Below are 24,023 nucleotides of genomic sequence, written 5' to 3'. Positions count from 1 at the left end.
AAGTGAGAGCAGTGACACTATATTTAATTCATTCATTTCATTGGGAAGAGTTTTTCTCAACTCATCTGCAGGAATTCCATGTATTTGGGAGGAAAGCTATTTTTTCCTAATTGCAAGATACAGCTTTAAAATATAAACCTGTTGGAGGCAAAGTAAATTTTTTTAAAGATCTGTACTGAATTCCTGTGTTAACTCAATATTTGTGAGCTTAACATCCATTTGGAATACTTAAAAAAAATAAAGTAGCATGGTAAAAAATGAAAAACACCATGCAGCCTTGACTTCCCTGAAAAAAGGTGTGTGTGCCTCAAATTAACGCTGACATACATTAGGAGCACTGCTGTCAATGCTACGCATGCTAACCTCAAAAGATGCTAAGATTCGTATCAAAGGGTGCAACAGAAACAATTTGTAACAAGGGTGAATTTTTATGAATGTGTGTACATGTGACAATTCCACAGTATGAATCATGAGTTGTTTTTTTTGTGAGCATTTCACTTAGCACAAACCAAAGTAAAACTGATTTCTTTTAAAAACAGTTTTCCTTATAGTTTGGAATTATCTGGTTTGCCTAAGAACTAGTGTGTAAGTTTTCTTTCTGCTAAGCTAAATGAAAGATGCTTTCTTACAGTTAAATGTCTTGGAAGTTATGATACTTGGTATTGAGGTTTTGTTACCAAAATAAGATCAGAGACAAAAAAGTTAGCAAACAGCTGAAATGTTGAGACGTTCTTAAGGCTGATAAACAGAAACAACAACATCTTGGGGAAATGGAGTACAGTTGGTTAGTTTTGTTTTTATTTTAACATGATGGAAGAATAAGAGCACTCTTTTTTCAACTACTCCCCCATATTTATGATATGCTAAGCTACAGAGTTCTAGGAACATTGAGGGTTTTTTTGTTTCAAAATGTGCTACAAGGCTTCATATTTGTTAGGGGTATTATTACTAAAACCTGTTCTTGTCTGTATTTATACACTTCTGCTTTGCTTCATACTTAACCTAAATCACCATAGAAGTCTTTCTGTTAATGAAACACTGATTTGTATGTAACTAACTTAGGAATGATCCTCAATTTTGATTTCTATGCTTACATGCATATACCTTTATGAACTCCAGAATTCTCCAGCTGCACCAATTCCTGGTTGTGCACTGTATCCGGATGTGAGAGGCTTGGTTGCAGTGACTGGGCTGGCTCTGTGCCCCAGAGAGCTGGCCATGGATCAAGTGTTCCAGCACTTGTGTGTTTAGGACAGCACGTTTTAATTTATGCTGGGAAAGGGCTAGATAATACAGAGTGTATTAGAGCAGGAGCAAAAGAATTCTGGGACAACAATCTGTTTTGTCACCTGTCTCTGAAGAGTCACTTCTCTCTGTCCACTGTGTGAGAATAACATTTGTTTTGGAGTTGGTGGAAGTGAGAGGTGAGAGGAGGTAAATCTGGCTCAGGCTGTGAGGGATGCTTCTGCATGTGGTGCTTGGCTGACAGTGCAGGGACTGTCCCATTTTCATCAATGTTTTTTTGCTCTGTGCATCTCCATTTTTGCCATTGACAGGGCAGAAATGTGCCTGTTCCTCACAGGAACAGGCACATTTCTGTAAGCCTGGCTGCCTGAAGCAAAGGAGGGCAGGCTGTATGGAGCTGGGCTGCAGCAGGAGAAGAAAGGCAGTTTCCCAAAGGGTGTTAGATAGCTGAGTTACCTAATTGGCACCTGGAATATGGGGGGTCATGAACATAGTAAGAGCACACAACAGAGGTTTGGTGCCAGGTTTTGGTAGACAAGATCTGGGCTGTTTTTGATGATCACACAAGTGCCAGCCATTACAGAAAAAAAAAGTGTGAATATGTTAAGAAGTTTCTTCTGCAAATTGCCTCTGTGTTTGAAGGAGGCAAAGATGGAAATGGTTACCGTGACTATGGCACACCTTGCTGTTGAAGTTAGTGACGCCTGGGGCTCAAGTGCTAAGACAACACATCCTTTTGGGCTCCTCCTCAGTGCCAGACATCACTGCTTGTGTCTAAATTTAGAATTGCTAAAGGTTCTTTTTCTGTATCAGACTTGGTGGCTGACTTTCAGATGGACAGATTTGTAGACTTGCTCTGTTAACAGCTTCTGTTTTGAGAGTACTGTGCTATAAGGGTATAGTAAATAAAGAAGGAATAAATCTGGGCTTCTGATTTAAATGTGTAAAATTCCTAATACGTTTTGCAAAAATTTCTGCTTGGCATTAGGTCTTGAATGTTGCAGTCATTATTACTGTAGGAGAAAACTTAGAAGTAAAATAATGTAGGAGGTAATACACCTGTAATTCTGTGATTTGATGTACAGGATATCAGCCTATCTTAATAAAAAGACTCCCCAAACAAAAATACCTCTAAAACTGGAAAGATAGTGATCTAAAAGGAAATGTGCTTTGTTGGTCATATTGGTTTTGTATTCCTCATACTCTGCAGGGCTTAGCTGCCTTCTGGGGTTAAACCACAGCAAAAACTGATTTAATTTTTGAGAGATTGCTTTGGGACACTTTACTTAGTACAGTATTAATTTTTTAGTACATAAGGCACATGTTTTTACAAAAGGTTGAAAAAACCCTAAGAAGTCTGTGTAAGGAGTTGATGGTAATCTTTTTGTGTAAACATTGCACTTCTTTTATTTTCATTTTTTTCCCCTTTGCAGCATATAATCAAGTTTCACAGGGCTTCTAAAGCAAACAAGAAACCAGTTCAGTTACCTCGGGGAATGGTGAAGTCGCTGTTATATCAGATCCTAGATGGTATTCACTACCTGCATGCTAACTGGGTGTTACACAGGGATTTGGTAAGTGGATCCTCAATGGGTTTTAGCACTGGGATGATGATTGAGGGCAAGGGTTGTTTTTCTTAATGAAAAACCACTGTGAAACAAAAGCCTTGGTGCTAAGAGCATGTACTAATAAATATATATTTTTACACTGCAGTCAGACGGCCTTGATTAGTAGAGTGGATTTTAAAAGCTGGCTGTGATCTGATATGCTTATGAGAGCAAGTGAATCAGATGGCTGTTTATGTTTTTTTTTTATTTTCTAAATAAACTATTTTAAATGGGTTATTTAAATAACAGGCACGTTGAGGTACAGAAAATGCCTCTAGTAGTATCACTATAGGCAAGATAAATAACTAAATACAGCTTTGGTGTAGGTGGGGGAGTATGATTGGCTGTAAGAACTGATGAAAAAAATATTTTTTTCTGAAATTATCAGTTTAATGTAGGAAGGGGACTTTTGAAAGCCATTATTTTCTCCTAATGTTTATAATCTACCAGCAATATAGCCACGCCAACTTTAGATGATTTCTGTAAGTAAACTAATGTTTATCCAAACTACAATATAAGGAAAACATTTTTAACCTGAGTTAGTGTCTTTAACCAACAAATTCTTTTCAAATGGTGAATCCAACCAATTCTTATAAATTTGCCTTCAAAACAGGCCCACAGCTAACTGGTCTTTTTTGTCTCTTGTCTTGAAATTGGGTAATTCCTCTGATCCACTTGTCTGTAGCTCTTACTCTTTGATAGCATTCTTTTTTTTTAAATTTACTTCTAAGTGTACCACCTATATATGGTACTCTTATGCATGAATGAAATTTCAGTAATTAGAAGTACCATTAGTTTAACCTTTCATTCCTATGAGTCAGTATTGCCAGTGATATTCTGTGTTTGGTGAAATAAGTCTGGATTCCTTACTAGTCCTCCTGAGTCAATTTTTGTCTTTGAAATAGCTTTAATAGTGTTCCTGAAAATGTGGTCAAGGACTAGTTTTTTGACATCTATTTTCATGCCTGATAAATGCTTTTACAGAATGCCAGTTTCTCCATTTGAACAGAAGGTGAAAGGTATATCTCTGATAAATAGCATTTTCAGAACTGAAATACAAGGAAACTTTGCTTTATTGCAGTGATTGTGTGGATGGTTTTAATTTGCTTCTGGTTTTAGAAATGGAACAAAAGCCTCAGCACTGAGGGGAAAGAATCAGAAAGATTCTAGTGGCTTTGTCATGACTCATGAAGTAGTGGAGCAAAACACAATATAGAAATACAGAGTGCATGTTACTACTTAGATAACTATTATATTTTTAAGAGGCATACAGAAAGCAAATGATTTGTCATCAAAAATCTAAATTTTTCTGATGTTTCACTTTCTACAGTTTCGGAAAATTTATGAACGTGAAATAATGCTTAAAAGAAAACCTGGCGTGTTGTTAACTGGATGGCTCAGGAGATTGGTAATTTATTACAGAGCCTTTCACATCTAGGGCTGTAGCTCAGATACAGTTTAAGTTGGCAACTACAAAAAAAACTACTGCCATCTTATTTCCTGTGAAATGAGTTGGTGGTCTCAGTCCAGCATGAAGTTTCCTTCCAGCAGAAAATCCACCATCACAATTGGCTATCTTTTGATAATCTGAGGAAGAGATCAAAAGCTTGAGGCAGAGACTGAGAGGTCTTCCCACCGGAACCTTGTCAAGCTGTGTTGGTGAGAATCCTGTAAGAGCTGTGCAGTGGCTGCCTGTGCCACCTTGTCCATGGGAAACCTTTGGACTTGGTATTTCAGAACTGTCCAGTTTGAGCTGAATTCAGAAGCCCCATGTTTCCTGCAGAACAAAAGACAGAATTGCACCTGCCAATGCTTGCTTTCTTTTATCAGGGTCTGGAAACAGCCTGAGTAAGAGAAGGGATTCTTCCTAATGTTTTGTCTTGGAAAGACAGGGACCTGTTGGTTAAGCTTGAGAATTGGGACTTCACTAACATTCTGGTTCAAAGCAGCATAACTGACATTAATGCTTAGATGTGATTTTCTATTCCAGGATACTTGTAACATTATTCTTCAGGAATATCAGTGTTAAATCATCAATTTTAATTCCAGATTGGATGGCTGGACAGATTTACCATGTTTTTCCTACTGTGCCTTTAAACAATAGGTATTGCTGTAGTTTCTAGATGTTTATGTTTTCCTGGGTTTAGATACACCCACAGAGCTGCTTAAGTAACATGCTTGCTTTCATGTCATATACTGTATTATAAGAGTGATGGTGCTTGGGGCTGGTAGGAGGCTAAAGTATAGTACTTGGCAAAAAAATCTGTTATTCTCTTACTGGATAAGGAAATTTTTAATGGGTACGGATTATCTATATAATTACCTTCTGTCTAAGTGCAGTTTTCTGGGTTTGGGTTGGTTTTCTGTTGGGGCTTTGTTTTTGGTGTATTTTTAAAGACATCTGAGTCGAGTTAGCATTTAGCTAGCTAATTTTTGGAGTTTTTTTTAGATTTTGACTTCTCTAATCAGAAACAAAATATGGCATAAACCAACTCCTTTCTTGCTACAAGCGGGACAGTAAAATGTAGCAGCTTAGACTGAACTTAGACAAACTTAGACTGAAATTTGTCTTCACAGTGTTGAAATCAAGAAATCTCAACTCATACAAGGTTTGTGTAAAGTGACTGAATTCTGTATGAAACAGTAAAATCTGTTGGAAGACAATTGTCTGTTGTGGGGTTTGTGGTCATGGTATGCCTTTTACAAAGGAAATGTGTACCAATCTTTGCAGTAACTTAAATACTTGACTGGTTTTCTTCCACTGGGTACCTGAAAGCCAATTCACCATTTCCATCAGAGCAGGGAGATGTGGCTGGTATCAACAATCTAGTAGCATAGTATTGCCTTTGAATACTGCCTTGAATGCTACTGTATTTGAATAGTAACTTCTCCATAAGTCTTTGAAACATACCACTAAAATTTTTCAACAACTAAATGCCAGCCCTTTTAAAATTTCTTATTTGACTTGCATATTCTTCACCCTCTTTAAATTTCATGGCTGAGAGCAATTGAAGGCAGATTGTTTATTCATGCTCTGACTGTAGCAGGAAGGAAATAAGAACACTTCATGTAATTACCACAAAGTGCATCAATTATAGTTTTAATAATATTTTGAATTTAGTTATCAAGCGTGCTTGTAACCTACTGCATTTTGCTGACTTCTTTTCTGAGTATTTTTTCCATTTTATAATATGCAACCATTGTGCTTCTTCCTTTACTCAAAGTTCTTACTCCACACTAAAAATAAGCATAAGCAGAAGATTTGCCATAGATCTGTTTTCATCAATTGCAACTTCAACAGCAAGGGCAAAGACAGCATGCACTTCACAACACGCATGGAAGGTTTTTCAAGTAACGGGCTCAAAAAAGAGGTTCTTTTGCATGGTACAATAACTTTTAAGCCATGCCTGTTAACATTTGTTAGTGCATCTCTGTCTAATGTTTTGGTAGTAGTCCTGTCTACACAGTCAGGATCCAGTCTCACATAAGAGATGAGCACCCCTGCACAGCTTCTGTGTGGTGACAGCAAGTAAGATTAGTCTGCAATTTACATTAACAATGGAATTGGCACCTAAGCTCTTTGAAATACTCCACAGTGCAGCAGTGCTTAAAAGCATACCACCATCACCCCCAAAAAACTCCAGCAAAAAAAACCTAGAGAAAACCTCACACATCTTGTAGTACTGAAGCTGGGACAGTAGTATAAAATTATTTTTGTTCCTAAATCTTCAGACTACGTTCTCTGGCCTGTTTCTTTGTGCTTGGTGTGAGTGGATGTTGAACAGATGAATTGCCACTTGGCAAGTGAAGTATGGAAGTGGGAAACAGAGTGCTGGGCTTCTGCTTCCCATTCTTCTCCTCCTGTCTCTTGCTAAAGGAATTAACAGTCTCTTAGCCTTTAATAATATCTCTTAGCCTAGTCAATAATATCAGTGTCGTAGTAAACCTGGGATTGTGTCACTGTGGACATTTGCAGACTGGCACCAGTGCAGTGTGGGGAAGGTGTTCTAGTGTGCAGCTCAGCTCGAGGGCTGCTGTGGGACAAGCACTGGCTTTTAATAAGCTTTGGGGCAGTCAGGATTTAATACAGTTGGTGCATAGCTTTCTGAGATCTGGACTCTTCCCAAGGATACCTGCTGCCATATTTGGGATTAGTGAGAACATTAAAGGTGTTCTTTTAACAACGAATGAGGAAAAGCCACTGCTAGAGTCTTTTTTTTTTTGTAGACAGGATCTTCATTACTTTCCAGGCTTCATAAAGTGAATCACTTAAATGTGTCCTTTAGGCAGAGTTAAATATGTGAAACTTTTACCTTGGCAATTTACAATTTTCTTCATTAGAACTCTATAATCCAAGGATGTCTCCCTGTCAATATTAAAGGCCTATTTCAGAAATACAGGAATGTTCTTCTGTCTTCCTATAAAACTTCCAAAATGTGGTCATTTGAAAGAGTGAACCTAAATCCTTGAAAAGAAGAAAGTAATAATAGTGAACATTACGAGAAATAAGTTTGCAGCTTTAAAAAGTAGGGTGATTTTCTACTCTAAGTAGATTGACAAGTAATAGGTGTTATTTCCCAGAAGGTATTACAATGACTTGCTGATGATTTGCTTTCAGAGGAGAAAAAAACTCGCAGCAATCCAAACCAAATCACTCTTTTGGTTGTCAGCTGGTACATTTCCCAAGATTTTTATTTCCAAGGTGTTTTTCATTAGGTATGTACTTTCATGACATTACAAAAGAACAGTGTGTCTGGCAGAACTTTATTTTCTTGCATGTGCTTCTAATCACATGCTTTCCTGTAAGTTGTACTTCACTATAGTTTTAAATATTCTGTAGTTGAGATAATACTATCTAGTGTTTCTTAATTTTTCTGTTTACAGGGAGCATGACTACTCCCTTGCCTTTCTGAGCACTTTCTTAATGTATTAGATTACACTATCAAACCAGTAAGTAATGAAAATGTAGAAGTTATCAAAAAAGACTGCAAAATTTCAGTATTTGGTGTTCGTGCCAGTGATTAAAAAAAAGGAGAGAAGCAACCCAAAAAACACTGAAAAAATCGCCTGTTAGGTGAAACTTTTGACTGAGTAATGTCTGTCAGTTTTGTGCAAATGCAAATCTAAAGGTAGAAATAGAGCATATTGTTGCAGTTGCTACCAGCCTTATAGTTGGAAAAGTAGTGAGAGATCTTTGAATTCACCATAGAGAAGCCCATAGAGAGCCCATAGAGATATCAAATCTTGTGCTTCATATTCATATATGCAAATAATTGTGAGACCGCTGTCTTGGAAAGGTCATAGCCATCAGGGGAAGCTCCTGGGGGGAAGAAAGCAAATGTCACTCTAGTCTTCAAGGAGGGTCTGGGAAATTACATTCCCAGTCACTCTCGCCTTGATCACTGCAAAGGTGATGGATCACATCCTCTTGGAAGCCATTTTCAAACATTTGGAAGATATCATGGTGATTGAGAGTAGTCAGCATGGATTTTTATGCAGGGGAGATTGTGCCTGGCCAACCTGCAAGCCTTCAGTGACGAGCTGATGGATGGGCTAGCAGCAGTGGCTCTTGCTTACTTCAGTGAGGCTTTCAGCTCCGCATCCCGTCCAGCCTTGCAGACAAGTGTGTAATAATGAAGTTCACACCAGGAAGTGCACAGTGAAGGGCATTGAAAACAGGATGAGTTGAAGGGCTCAAAGGAGTGTGACCAGTGCCACCAAGTTAAGCTGGACACAAGTCACTGGTGGAGTGTCCCATGGGCTGATTCTGAGTTCAGTGCTGTTTAACATCATCATTAGAAACCTGAGCAGTGAGATGGAGCACGCCCTCAACAATGATTTCCAGTAGTGCCTTCCAGCCTCAGCCATTCTGTGGATGTGTTGTATTTTCACCATTTGATTTGTCTTGAAAAATTAAATTACTGCTCTTTCAAAGTCTAAAATCCAGCTCATGACAAATCAAGAGAAGAGATGCCAGATAGAAAGGGTGGGCTATGTGGGAGAAGGTCTAAGATGGGTATGAAAGATCAAATAGCTCCCAAGGAATAAGGAACAGTGTGAAGACAACAGTGAAATACCCAATCTTTGAAGTGCAGCAGGACATTTTTGCAATGTATCTTGACTGCAGTATGATGAGAGGTATGACATGGTACCATTTTCTTTTCCTGAGGAATAAGGTGATGTATTCCCTAACATCTTTCTGGAAGCTGTGTGGTGAAAAAATGAAAGATATACTTCTACTGGATCATCAGTTGTTTGGTATGAAACTTTTGTGTAATGGCAGTATCTCTTAGAAAGATACACCCAAGCCTTAAGCTATCAGGCATATATTTTTTGTGCTTTGCTGAAGGTGCTCAGTACTAAGATCAAATGGAGAGTATAAATGGAAAGAAACTATTCAGTCTGCTCTTCCAGTTGTGTTTGGGCCTTCACTGCAAGACTTCTTGCTGATTTTGTAAATCAGTCTGTAAAGGTAGTGAAAAGATTTTATTTTGCTTTAATTCACAGGCTGTGTTCTTTCATGCAATTTTTGAATCTGAATGTCATCTTTCATAGCTTTTTACAGGTTGATCATCTTTAGCCTTAGGACTTACAAGAAAATGCAAGACCATTTAACAAGTTTCAAGTAAGGATTGTGAAAGAATAGTACAGACTCCAAGATTTATGTAATACGTGAGATCAACAGATAACACTTGAAAATTTTTATCCAAGCAACCGGTGTTTAGCAAAAATGCTAAATCAGTCCTAAAAGTTATTAAATAATCTTTTATCACACAATGCTGTTAGATTCCAATTTATAAAAAGATGAAGTGCTGAATAGGGGAACATTTGATGGATATTTTTCTGATTGCAAGTGAAAAGCTCATTTATTTTCTTGATTTAAGTGAAAGCAGGGGTGCAAGGAAAGGTCAGAAATCTCTATTCCAGGTACAGGTTTTGAAAAGCTACCTCTCTTAGATTGCTGCTTTTATTCAAAGCCCCATTTGCTTGATTGTTGAGTCCAACCCTATCTGTAATTTTTTGTAGGCTTTCATTATCTTCAGCAGGTGTTTCCAAAAGGTCTGACTATATCATTGTGTCTGGGGTACTGACTTACGTTTTCTATGGTGGAACCTAAATTTAAATTTTCTTCTTGTTAGCTCAGTATTTCTTTACCATAAATAATTATCAAAATAATTAATCCTGAGTGGTAATAAAACGTGTTTCTCACAACCTGAATGTTTAAAACTGGCAGTAATACTGACAACAGGGTTTTTTTCCCTATTGATGAATATATTTTGTTTTGAAATAAGAGTAAATACAATATTTGTCCAGAGTTTAAAGGGAAGGTCAAGGTGAACAATGTATGTATTATAAGAGGGGCTTTGCTAATTTACCATGCTTATGATATGACCAAACTTGGACAAAAGTACTTGGACACTGTTGTTGCCTAGACAAAGTGCAGGTAAAGTCTCTGAATTTGGTATTCCGAAATCATTGTAGACTTCTACATGAAAGAAGTACAAGGTGCAGAAAATAAATGGAAAAAGTAAGACTGCTTATTGAACTGCCACCAGATATGTTAGGGACAGACAAGTGCAACACAGATGAGGATTTGTAGTCAGGAAATTGCATTATGTGATTATTGATGTTTTAGTGAGATATTTTTGCCTTATCTGCTGCAGAACCGTCAGACACAAGAAGCAATGGAAGCAGACAGTTTTTTTTCCCTGACATTTCTACATCATTGTACATGAAATAATTTTAACCAGTCTTGCACCAGTTAAAACTGGCAGTGAAAACTGTTGTAAAAGGGAAATTCCAAATTTGAATATTTTTCCTCATTCCTCTGGGGCCCTTCGGGACTAAATTGAATGTTTCAGAACTGATCTTTATAACCATTTGCATCTTTACCTTACAGGGTATGTAATCAATACAGGCCTTTTCTGTGCCTTTGGGAAGTTTGTCCTTGTCTGGTGGAATATGCATTTAATTACAGCATCAGAAATACATGTGTCTTCATATTGCATATTGATTTCTAAGCTGGAGATGGAGTGGTGCTTTAGAGTTGTAGATATGCAAAATGATAGCCTGGCTTCTACAGTCTCTAGGAAAAAATAGTTTAGGAAATGCAAGTTGTGTTGTGTGTTTTACAATAAAATAAAATTATGTTGGTATGTTGATATTCTGTGATTGCTTAAGGAGACACAGCTTACCTGGGCATGCTGGTTCTTAGTTTCCTCAAGTGACCTTTGTTTCTGTTAGCAAATTTCAGGTACATTTGGTAAGAAGATGCGGTATCAAAACAGACCGTTTCTTTCAAATGTCATGAAAAGCAAATGTCATATAGAGGAGGGCGTGTTCTGAGAGAAGTGTATTGGTAGTTGAACCAGGGACAAATGCTGAAATACTTCTTTTGCTTTTTTCAAGCTTAGAAATATTTTGACTTTTTAAAATTCCAGGTCATTTAAGTAAATTGACAACTGAAGTAGAATGGTGTAATATAAGTAATATATTGAGGAATATAATTTGTAGATGATTACTTACACCTATCTGCATATATATGACACAGTGAGGGATGAAAATACATCAGCTACTGTACAGACTATATTAGATTTCTTTCTTTTCTGTAGGTATAAATTTGTTCTTTTGTTGCAGTTTTTTCATGTGCTGGCTTTCCAAGATGGCCAAGATAGACTGTAGTGATGGAAAGAGCAGTGTAAGTAATCCGTCACTGTTTGAAGGCAAACTAAGTCATCTCTGGCTGCAGAAACTCACTTATCTATATAGGTAAATACAAACAGAGGTAGGAATTCTGCAGAGGAAAGTTGTGCTAGAAACTTCAGATCTAATTCCTGCCACAAAGGTGATGGGCTGTACTAGTCAGCTGGAAAAAATACCAGCATTACTTGTGGTTCTGACCTAAGAGAAGTATGGAGGACCAGAAGCTTTTTGATCACAAATGTACCTTTAAAGTAAGTTTAGTCAATAAAAACCCTTTAGTAGGATTTAGTAAAAACCCTAGGATATGATTTTAGAGACACCTGAATGCAGTTTGAATTTTAGTTTTGTTGAATTTTTTACTGCCAAGTACATTGTTAAAGTTGTGGAAAAGTTATTACACCATGAAATGCTGTGAAAGTTAGGAATATGGATTGTTCAAAATATAGGAAATAGCCATAATAGTGTTTTCACTGCAGTCTGCTGTACAAAGAAAATGCTGTATTCTGTATGAACAATTTATATTCATGATATAGAGGAAAAGATGATAAGAAAACAGTCCTTTGAGTAACTCTAATCCAAGGAGTTTTAGAGTAGCATTATGAATAGGACATATTTATCCCATGTAAAAGCTTATTCTTTATGAACTCCCAACTTCATCTGTCTTACTGTGAATGTGAGTGATGCAGAAGGAGATACTTGGGATGTAGTTTGAAATACTATATTTGTTCCGTACTCAAAAATGCTCTAACACAAGCAAAGCCCATGCAACCACTGGAAAGTGCATAGTAGTAAGTTACATAGGCTTTTCACCTTTGTTATTTTTTGTTAATCCAGAACAGGGAGGAGTTGTTTATAGTCCATACAAGTAGAGTGATATGGAAGTAATGATAGTATTATTTAAATGAAAAACAACAACAAAATAGGGCTTTTAAAGAAAATGTCAAGGGTTAACACAGTTGCATGTAAACCAAAGAGTAAATAAGACAATTTTCTGCCTTTGTATGAAAGTTCTGGGATGTGTGAGATTACAGTACTACTGAATGCTTATCACCCTATGGAAACTGCTCCAACGAAATTACTGAGCAAAAATAGTACTGGGTTTTTATTGCACATTTTAAATCCTTACTTGCGAGGCAGAACTTTGAATTTAAAAGGGAGATGGAATTATATATAGAATAACATAGTGCCTAATAACTTGTTTCAGAGCATGCTGTCCTCTTGCATTTGATCCTGCTCTGATGTGTCTGCAGCATCCAGAGTCATTCTAACCTATGGACAGAGTAATTGCTGCTGTAGCAAAACCCACAGGAAATACGTTTCTTCAGGAGTGTTCATTTTAATGTGTTAAGTTTGTTACTACACTTTTGAATGATGTGTTAATGATATTTGACATGGTAGATTTTCCTGCTATAATAGTATTTTTGCCTATGATATCCACCTTTCCTTGCTTTGAGGCTTAGTACAGAAGGTTACACCTTGCCGCTTGTGCTGACCTTTCTAGGGAGAGAAAGAGTTAGCCTGAAAAGAGTAATGAATGTTTTTTATTCAGCTTGAATTCAGTTCCTGTGAAAGTGAGAAAAGTCTGTGTATTAGGCAATATGCAAGCTTTTAATAAGTTACAGTGCCCCAAGTTGGCAGCAATTGAGTGACAGCAGAGAAAGAAAATTTTTGGAATGTGTTCAGAGCCTAAAAACACAGTAGTGAGACTAACAGCTTTCATCAGGCTGAAGCAGAGATAAAATATGGTTGATGGTAACTAGCAGAAGGCCCCCTTGGCATAGATACAGCATCCCTCTATTTTCTATCCTATCCAAATACTTCCTGTACTTTTAAAATTTTTGGACATGTGTGCTTTGATAATTTAGGGGTTTGTTTTTGTTTGGCTGTTACTGGTAATTTTAATGGCTCTTAGTTTTAAAGAGAATTTTATTTAGATGCTCAATTTATTTATTTTAAAGAACTCTGGGATGTTCTTTGTAAGAAGATAATGAACAGGAAGTATTACATTAAAATAGGCTTTCGTAATTTTCCAGTGATTTTACAATTTGTGTGTTCTGTAATCAAAAAGAATATTTTAATGTTTAGATTTAATACATGTTGTGGAGCCATTGTTTTCACCAGTGTTTGTAGTGGTCTTTTGATTGTAATGTATTTTAAAGCCCCAATCAGTTGCAAAAGAAAATTCACATCTTTGAATTCAAGGAGAGCAATTAACATCAGAAAAGTGCTGATACTATCATTTGAATAAGGTTATATTGTCACTGCTATTGTGCTAGAGTTCTATTTAGTATTGAAGTAGTCAGTTTTGTTAAAGTGGAAAGAAAATTGAATTATTTTGGAATGAAAAATAAATTACTTTCTCTAACTGTAAACTAATCCAAAAAGAGAGTTCCAGTCCCTAAGAATGCAGTAAAGGATCAATACCACCTTGATAATAAGGAAATATTTTGATGTTGGTTATGACTGCTTGAAGATCAACAAGGTTGTTAGAGATGTGCCGGAGAAGTATAAACATCGAATCTTTTGTGAGACTTGTAGATGTGTTATGAATTTTGCAAGCCAAGCTGAAGGCTAGTAGGTTTTGCTGCACAGCTTTTCTTGTCAGAGGACCTGACTGGGAAGTGATAAACCACGTCAGTATATTGCAATTTCTACCACTGTGCCACAAAAATGCTCCTCTGAGCAGCCTGCAACTTGCTAAGCCCTTGCAGTTGTCTTTCAAAACCTTTTTGATTTTTTTCTTCTCAGCAAGACATTTTTAACTTACTTGTCTTTCATGCTTCACAGGCACTTGCTTACATACAGCTGAAGTTCAGTTATGGTTTTGTATGATTGTGGGGCTGTGGTTTTAAATCTATATTGTTTAATATAGATTATAATTCCTATATTGTTTAGTATGATACTTTGAAATCTAAAATATAAAGAAGTCATTCACTGTAAATCATAATAGAATCATTGTTGAGGTCATAGTTGCAAAAGCAAAATAATTTAAGGATAAAAGCCCTTTGCCTAGTATTGTTCTTCTAAAGTTAACCTGCTCTTTTTTAAAATTGAAAATTTTATGTTCTTAAAAATTGTCATGGCTCATCACAGGTGCAAATGGATGGCATGGCCAGTTCTGTAAATTGGTCTCACAGCCAGTAAGGATGCACAAATACCAGGAGTTAACAAATACCACTGGTGTGACTCACCCCATCATTGTGAATCTTCTAGAGAGTAATGTTTTAGGAGCCCAACTCGTAAGTATTGGATTATCCAAATGAAAATTGGTTGGGATTATACGAAAACCTTATTAAAAGGTACATTTAAAAGGATGTATAAAGAGCATGAGTCTGTTCATTAGTGTATGTAGAAATTTTGCACACAGTTAATAATGTGGATGGGGAGAAGGTAGCATTGACATTATAATACCATAATAGGTAATTCAAAGGAGTTTAAATTACTCACTGATACCTATGTTTAAAATCAGTCTTTGAAAACTGGTGATTTCAGAAACAGACTAGTAGCAAAACCTATGTGGAATAATAGTTCCTGTAGACCTGGTTTCATGCTTAAAGTACTAAGTATCAAAAATTGCAGTGGCTAAGCTGTATAAAAATGCCATTTCCTCACTGCTTTGGTGAGTAAAGCTTAGTGAAAGGAGGGCCTAACACCAAAATACTTTTCCAGGAGCATGAGGCATGCACAAACTTCTTCTGGCCAAATTCTGCTACATGTGGTACATCCATTTGCCATAATTGCAAAGGTTGAGTACTTGGGTTAACACCGGTGCCTAAGCCAGTGCCATCCCTTTGACAGTCTGGGCAGGATCGTACAATGGCAGTGGCATCAGTATGTGGGATACCAAATTGTTTAACTAGCATCTTTGCAGATTGATGTAAAAAGGCATGAGAATTTTTTGCTTGTTGAAATTTATCAGAGGTTGGCATTGGCCAGACAGCGGCTCCAGATACCTAGTATACAAATTTGGAATAAATAATCATCTCCTGCTCCTGTCAATAACTTTCTCTGAGCAGCAGGAATGATGTTTTTTTCTTTTTGTGTCATATCTCATCATGACACAGGCTGGTATAATTTAAATTTTGTTTGCATTTTTGCCTTCAAAACAGCGATTCACATAAGCTCTGAAGTCTAGTTTCCCCTCTGTGAAAGAGCATAAACATTTTCAGCGTATGTTAAGAGGCAGTATATGACTGCAATGTTTGGTCAAACTTCTAGTCCTGCCAAAAAGATACGAAGAAAATGCATGGCTGGTAATAACCTTAACATGAATCAATAGCCTTATGCAGTGAGGCAGGATACCATACTGGGATCATACAGAGTGAAAGATGCTGTGCAAGGCATGTAAACAATCTCTCCACTGCATTTAGCATTAGTGAAGCCTCAGCAGGAGCAGTATGTAATTTGGAACACTGGAGTTCAAAGAAAGGGGTGGCCCAAGGCAGAGCAGCTAGAGGAAATAAGCAAGAATGAGCATAGATCCAGAAAAAAAAAAATAGCCTACTTAGAAACACAGAGCAGGAGAGAGCTTATTAGGGTTTTTTAAATCTAGGTGATAGGACTGAAGAGAAATGTTTGTCCCAGGAAGTTGTGTAGGAAGTTCTTGCAGTGGAGGAGTGGTTGTCTGTGCCTTTTGCTAACGAAGAGAAGAGGCAAGGGGACTAATCTTGTCTGTTGTGTTAGAAGGAAAGCAAAAACACTGCAATGCAGAGCAGTGAAAGAGAGATTACATGGGAATTGTGCAACCTTCATCACCAGAGACTTCAGGATCAGAGTGAACATGAGCAGTATTGTGTGAGATCAGGCAGATGGGTGAAGGTGACTGTCTCAAGTTCTTCACGGATCTATGAACCTCTTTGGGTTTTTACTTCCCTTGGTTAAAATTAGCCTGCCTTTTAGAATTTCTTTTTGCACTTTGCAAATAATTGTTAAATTAGGAGTACCTAAAAACGTATCAGTGGAAATCTTTGTTCTCGTTTCAGCAGTAATAGTGATTAGATACGCAAGATGAGGATTTGTCCAGGAATCATAAGGAGGAGTCCTACGAAGCCAAATACAGGGCAAGATAAGATTTAGTGCTGTGCCATGGTCACAAAGTCATTCTTTCATGAGAATGACTTCTCCCCCTGCTGCTGAGGTGGGTTTGGGAGGAGAAGGGTAATTTTTCTTACATGTAGTTCTACGGGATTGCCAGACACTTGTGTTGGTCTCTGAAATATTCAGCTGTACATCACTGCATGGCTCTTCACATTTGGTTTAGGATCGTAACAGGTTTCTCGTTTGCATTTGTCTGGCATGCACAAATTATTTTACTGAATGGCAAAAGTAATTATGCTTTTATTAGTACAAAAATTAGGGACTTTAGTTGGTGATTTGTAGTTATAAAAAATATAGCTGCTTTAAAGTAGAGTATTCTCAGAGTACAGTATAAGAATTGCTAAAAGATTTTGCTTCACTTGCTCAGTCCAAGTGATTTGAATAAGCAGTTTCAACTTCAATTTTCTCTGGATAATTAGAATTAAACTGAAAATTAGCAAATTAAACTAATGCTTATCCAAATTTCTCCCTTATGTTTCTAATGACTGCTTATTTTTCTTTGCAAATAAATTTCTCATATGTAATGAGTTGCCCCAAAAGACAAATCTAGGGGGGAGTTCAAGGGTTTTTTTTCCTCCAGAGAGTGGACTTGATTAAAAGACTTGTAATGATAATTCCTGACACATGTATTTACTTCTGTTAGTGGACTTCAGTGTTTTTCAGGGATTACTCAAAATAAACAGTATTTCGGTATATCAATATTATCCCTATACTGATTTCTAGTAGATATTCCCCTATTGAATTTAAGTTGAATGGTCTTGTTTGGAAAATTTTTTGAACTAAAAATGTTGTTCCAGTCTATGCATACAATGATTTTAGAAATGGAAGCCTCCAGAATAAGACATCTAATTTACTTATTTTTTAAAACTGTGATGTATTTTTACAGCGATGTGACTACATAAATATTTTTGTCTGTAGGAAAAATCTTGTGTTCCAAACACAGCTATTTCGGTGAAGGACTTGTGACTTTAGAAAAAAGTGAACTGAGTATTCCAGACCAGCTGAGGGTTTGTTTTTATTTTGCGGCTTTAGAATACTCCTACACAGATTTCTAAATTGTCTCTATTGTTAAGTATGTTCTGTAACTTCTGAAATTTGAGTGTGAATCCATCTGTTGATACTTTGCTGACACAGTACTGTCTTACTGTGCTTTCTCATCTCTACGTACCTTGACCTTAGGGTAGGAGATCTTTGGTGCAGGAATTGTTACCCAGTGCTGTGCTGATTAGTCATATGGTATAATACAGTCTTTGTGTGAGTATGACTTCTTGTCCTTACCAAAATCCAAACAGTAAAATATTTTAAGGTGAAAATACAATGAGGATGTTAAAAACATTTTTGTAGCGTATTATCAACCTGTGAACTTGAAGGGGGGAAAATGGTACTTTATGTATTACGTCCATGTATTATATATCTGAAAAATTCTGATGCCTGTGTAATGTATTGTTAACTCTAACGAAAACATGATAATTAGACATGTAACTTAACACCCCATATACACTGAAGCAGGTTTTGTAAAAGATGTGGATTTGTTCTTTGAGTCAGTGTAGCAATAGGAAGATTTCTGTGGTGAAATGATGTGTTTTCATACCTAGCAGATTGAATTGCCATAAAGTTCGGCACTAACTGTGAATTTAAAGATGTATGCTGTTTGTTTATTTCTAGGACTTTTGTAGAAGCAATCTAAATTGGATGCTTTGAGAGCTGTGTGCCCACATTCTGCATTTTTTAATGTTGAAGCAGTACTTACCTGGAGTGTGAAGCAAAAGGAGGTGGTGGTGGTGGGGAACAGTTTCTTCTGGAAATCATAGAGCTAATACAGCACAAGCTGGATCTGTTGTTCTTGCTGTTAGAAAGACAATGAAGTATATATTACCTTTTTTGACCACATTTTTGATAATATTTTCTATCCTTAACCTGTTCTCAGAAATGCAGTGCCTCAGATTCTTTTTACATATTTTGTCCAAGGATTGAAGGGTTTCGAAAATCCATTTTGCAGCCTTTCATAAACAACAATAATTTAAATTCTCAAGGAAAATTTTTGCTCGAGTACTAATTTTTTCTACCTGGTTTTTACATAATAGCAGTTACTTCTAGGTCAATATCATGTTGTGGTCTTCTGCTTCTTTGCATGTGTGTTTACATTAGAGCCTGATAGATTGAGGAAGGCTTGAGAATATCCTAGAATGTGTTTAGAAAATCACACAAGGATACTAGGATTTATTATGTTAACTTTTAGGTGGTCTAAGCTGTTTTTCTCAGGTATTCTTACCTTCAGATCAATTTAAACTGGAAAAGCAAAGCAAGAGCTGTAACTCAGCCTTATTACAATCTTACAGGCCACAACTGAATAGGAGTCCCTGTTTTGTCCAGGATTTACAGAATGAATGGGTATCTAAATCACTCTATTTAAGAACAAGTCTGGCATACATTATCTGCTTTAGTTGTGAGTTTCTTTATTTTTTTCCCTCCAAATAAGCACTGTAGGTTTCATTATATAAACTGAGTTAGGAGTTGAGGAATCCTGTTACTACAGATGCTGAGAATGGATTATGAGAAACAGGACAGCAGAAAATAGAGGTTTTGAATTGAGTTATCATGTTTCTAACCAGCCATATTCTAGCTCTGTTCTTTAACTTGCCTCCATAGTAAAAGAAAAAAAGGAAGGACAGAAGACTAACATAAAGGCAGTGCTTTCCAGTTTTGCAGCTGTGTGAATTGGTAAACACTTGTAAATAGGAAGAATTTAGATGAGTGTTCTCTCCAATATCAAGTGATATGGTAATGTTTGATCTGTATCTCACTTGTGTATTTTTTATGTGCATTGTGTCTGCGAATGTGCCTAACAACCCTGGGCAAAGCTTGCTGTAGAGCTGGCTTCTCATCCCTGTGGCTGGGGTGGTGGGCAGCAGTGGGACTGCCTCCCACTGAAAAGATCTAGGGCAATTTGGGTAGAAATCCCAGCAGCTTGGTGGCTGCCAGCTCATGCCTTGAGGACAGACACCAGGGTGTCAGTAGGGAATGTGCTGCTGGAGCACAGCAATGCCAAGAAGAAACGCGAGGAAGATGCAGTCAGGGAGAGCCTGTGTCTGGGTCCTTGCACAGCATTACTGTGACAGAGAAACTTGTCATTTTTATCAAAACAAAGTTGGTTTAAAACTGGCAAAACAAAGCTTAATTAACTTTTCAGAGACTATTGTTTAGGTTTATCGTGGTATATGTATTGTATATTTATTTTTTTTTCCACAGAAACCTGCTAATATTTTAGTTATGGGTGAAGGTCCTGAGCGAGGAAGAGTAAAAATTGGTATGTTTATATCTTTGATAAGTCCCAGTGTAGCATTTAAGTTAGAATGTTCTGAAGGTGCAGTTGTACCACCTAAAGTAGTCACTGTAATACCAGTATGTGCCTGGGCACATTGCCTAAGTGCTGCTTTCTGAGTGACTGGCTTCATCATATTAGCCCCATGTACCAGTTCTGACAATGAAATGCTGTAGCCTCATCAATAAAAAGTGGAAAATGTCATTATATTTTGCTTAAGTGGGTGTTTGTGTGGGGTGGGGGATTTTGATGGGGGGTTAAAGATGACAGCTAGCTAGGAGGAAAGGAGGAGAAAGAAATGGGATTTTAAAATTTCCTCCATTTATCTCTAATGCCATGACATCTTGCTGCTGCTTGTAAAAATCTAAATAGGGAACTAGTCATTGCTATAAACCTTCTATCTTATAATAGAATCAAAGATGGCATTCAGCCTACAAAATATTTTTGAAGGAGTAGGCAGGTCCCTTGGAGATCAACACAAGGGACCTTAAAAGTGCAGAAATCACAGAAATCCATCCCAAGTGTTTAGTGAGAGCTAATAGCTAATGCCAAATGCCTAGCCCGGGGTGGACCAGGTTAGAAAGGACCCAACACTTCCACACTGTTCTAACATTTTCTGGTGGGAGTTACTATTTGCAGTGAGAGGATGATTTGTAAAAGTTCAATTCTTTTAAACTAAATACATAAATAAAAATTAACAGTAGTCTAACAATAATAAACTGTACCAGGCTGTGCATTATCATGGCAGTGCTACTAATGCACAGCCTGTTTACATTTGCTATGGTAATACAGCCCCATTTGGAAGGGTTTTTTTAAGCTAGTTCATCTTTTTCACTTCCCTCTGGCTTTCTTTTGAGAGATTACTCTTCTGCATTGTTGCTCTGTTCTCTTACTGTTTTCTTGATCTGAACTATACTGTTAGTCACTAGTAGAATGATTCAGGGTAGGATTTTCTGGGAGCGTTCAGTGCTGCTCTGGGCCTTCCCTTGTCCTTTGGAATCCAGGGAGCGATGGGCCAGGATTGAATGCTTCTGCAGATCCTATTCTGAAAGTTTTTAATGCCTTTCTGAGCTTTTAAGGTTGGCAGTAGGGATTGAGGTCTGCATAGAGAACAGGTACATCATGGACAACAGAAGGGAAAATTTCTTCATATTACTTAATCTTCATGGAGGGTTTCTTCCAAAACAGAGCACGTAGGTCATCCTCTGGACTCACTTTTGATAGTGGTGGTGATATTTGCTGTACACAACTATTTGCTAGTAATTGCACATAGACCACCCGTTTATTTCTTAATTTATAGTTTTGAATTAATTTGAGAATAACTTAGTAAACAACTAAATTAAGTCAGACTCTCTTAATGGACAGGTGAAAGATTCTGTATTGGGCCACCAGTCCTCTGAGCCATCCATTCCCAGCAGGGAAAGAGGGAGGGGAACCTTGGATTTTGAAGTGTGTTATCAAAATGCAGATTTTTTTTTTTTAATTTTCTTAAGATTGCCACAGCAGTAAAAGAATGCAGAAATTATACACATACCAAGGGCTTCCACTTTACAGTGTAACTAATTTTTCTAAAAAATACATAACTGGTATTTAACTTAAAATAATTTTTATAGGCTTTTTGTGTCACTTTGGGTCATAAATCCACTTTTTGCCAACAGTTTTCCTTATTATTCATAGTTACTAGTGACTTGACCAATTTTGAGTAATTGATATTTTAATGTAGAAAACTGTAAAATGTTTCTCTTTTTAAATGCATTAAAGCAATCATAAATAGGAATGCATATGAAAAAATAATTAAGGATTGTGTAGTCAAGTTAGAGACCCATATTTACACTGCAGTATTCCCTCATTGAGCTAGAGCATGTAGGTCCTTTTCCCTCAGGGTAGCTACTCATCTCATTTCATTCAAATCTTTTTCAGCATATGAATATCCCTACATGATAGGGTCACTCTGTCTTGGGATTCAGGGTTGGTGGGTCAGGAAAGCAATTTCATGGGAGAAGCTGCATATTTTAGTCTCAGCCCATTTTTTCCTGTATGACTTACATGTAGTTGTTCAGACAACTTTCTAGGCACTTGTACACTACAAATTCTAGAAAGCAGTTTTTAATGGTATAATGCCCACAACCAAAATTTAGAAATCATAGCTTGAATGGTATTCAGCACTGGTGTATTGATACTGGAAATGCATCTTGATAGAAAAATCAGCAGGGAGGCAGATGCTCTAGGCTTAGGTGCTGTTTTTGTGTGAAGGAAGTCTTGCCATAGCTAACTTCATGAAGAGGGAGATTTTTTCATGTGCACGTATGTGTTATAAATCATTCTAACCTTTGCAGAATCTGCATTTTGCTTGCTTTAAAAATGGCTGCTTTGTGAAAAAACATCCTGTAATAATAGGAGTACTTTACCATAGAACATCAGGTAAAATGAGTCAGGATTTACCAGTGTCCTGAGGAGTTGATGCACTTCTTCAGAACAATGGTTAATTCTTTGTTGTAAATGACTCATGTTAGTAATGATTTATAATGATATACTTCATAGGTGATGCCATCCAGTAACTTCTACAGAAAAAAATCTGCTCAGAGAGTTCATATCTGCTACAGGCTGCCTTTGTATTTTATTTAGGAGTGATGATAGTGCTAACAAGTAAACTCAATCAATTTGTTAAAAAAAAATGAAGATTGTTAGTTTCCCTCAAATTTTAAAGCATCTCTCTTTGAATTTTGCAGCTGACATGGGCTTTGCCCGATTATTTAATTCACCTCTGAAGCCTTTAGCAGACTTGGATCCAGTAGTTGTAACCTTCTGGTATCGAGCTCCAGAGTTGCTTCTTGGAGCAAGGCATTATACCAAAGCTATTGGTAAGTACATTGCACAAAAATGTACTGTTTTGTTCTTTATGTAAACTGTACCCAAATATTAAAGCTTTGATAAATTGTCCAAAAGACAGTAGCTGAGTTAAAGGTATGTTCCTTGTTTCTTGAAGAAATATTAATCTTTCAGAAATTGATTAGTTTACTGTGGTCTCAGGCTGTATATAGAAATGAAATATCTTGCTGGGTTTTAGCTCCAAATGCCCTGCAATGCAATCTGAGTTTGTGGCTTTCACACAGGACTTTCATAAATTCTGTTAGAGGCTATAAAAATATGGAAGCATCTTTGAACTGCTCATAGAATTCATATTAGGATGACTGTGAGGCACAGTGCATTGAATTTATTGCAGAGGTTATTACCTAGTGTAATAAATGTATGAAATAAAGAATGTACAGAATGGAAAATATTGTGGCTGCACTGAAGCTAAAATGTAAAATTAAGTTGCATTTTAGCCTCTCTGTGTCTTTTTCAAAGACATGACAGATGGCCAGAGCTTTTGTGGGCTGTAGAACAGGGGAGCAACCCAGCAGCAAACTGGAGGGAGGTTAGATTCACTTTTACTGCATTGATGAGCTTCTGTGGGAGGAAGAGAGACTGTAGGGAAAAGCGCTGGGAAGTTTTTCTCTTGCTGCCTGGTTTAAAAGATATGTTAAAGGCTGGCAACCAGTTCTGGGAGCAGATAACTGCCCTAGCAGCTACTCCACTTTGCACAGACATGGAGGATGTATGTCAGCAGACTGTGTTGTTTCTGTAACCTGAAAGTCTTCCTCTGAACTCAATCTTTTTTTCTTGTTTTGTTTTTTTAACAATCATATCTGTGTTTCTGTCAGCAATTCTAATGTCTGTGCCTTAAATGTATTCTTATTTACTTTTCTGTTAATACTGTGTTTCTTTCATAGATCAGATACATTTTTATGTTGCTTTAAACTTCTTAATTTGTTGTATTTGCATGTTTCCTCACTTTACTTTCATTTCTTCTGATTGCAGTGTGTGAAAGTGCATGGGCAGTCACAGCCTTTAGTACATAGTTTTTTCAGTGTAGATAAAAAATGACTGTGTAAAAACACTGAGTAATGGAGTTATGCTGTTTGTATTATTTACTTTTGTCCTTGTTTATGACCTTGTTCATTCAAGGCTCAGTGTAGCAGCACTTAGAGTTAAAAATTGTGTTCGTG

At 37.0% G+C, this 24,023-nt stretch overlaps 1 protein-coding gene across 5 annotated transcripts in view; it reads left to right on the top strand.

The window, feature by feature from the left end:
- Positions 1-24,023, top strand: part of CDK8 (cyclin dependent kinase 8) — a 69,677-nt gene that overhangs the window by 31,794 nt on the left and 13,860 nt on the right. For 3 of the 5 annotated variants that reach the window (XM_041416063.1, XM_041416062.1, XM_041416065.1), the window contains exons 4-6: positions 2,679-2,819; positions 19,902-19,959; positions 22,704-22,835. In XM_041416063.1, coding sequence (XP_041271997.1) covers positions 2,679-2,819; positions 19,902-19,959; positions 22,704-22,835 — 331 coding nt within the window. Of the gene's footprint in view, positions 1-2,678; positions 2,820-14,580; positions 14,795-19,901; positions 19,960-22,703; positions 22,836-24,023 lie in introns of those variants that run through there. The other 2 variants (XM_041416064.1, XM_041416066.1) reach the window with 2 other exon arrangements.

This window comes from Onychostruthus taczanowskii, unplaced genomic scaffold, assembly GCF_017590055.1.
Source record: "Onychostruthus taczanowskii isolate IOZ18803 unplaced genomic scaffold, ASM1759005v1 scaffold50, whole genome shotgun sequence".
Taxonomy (NCBI): Eukaryota; Metazoa; Chordata; class Aves; order Passeriformes; family Passeridae; genus Onychostruthus; species Onychostruthus taczanowskii.
The sequence above is the reverse complement of the archived record's forward strand: the minus strand, read 5'-3'. Positions and strand labels throughout refer to the sequence as shown.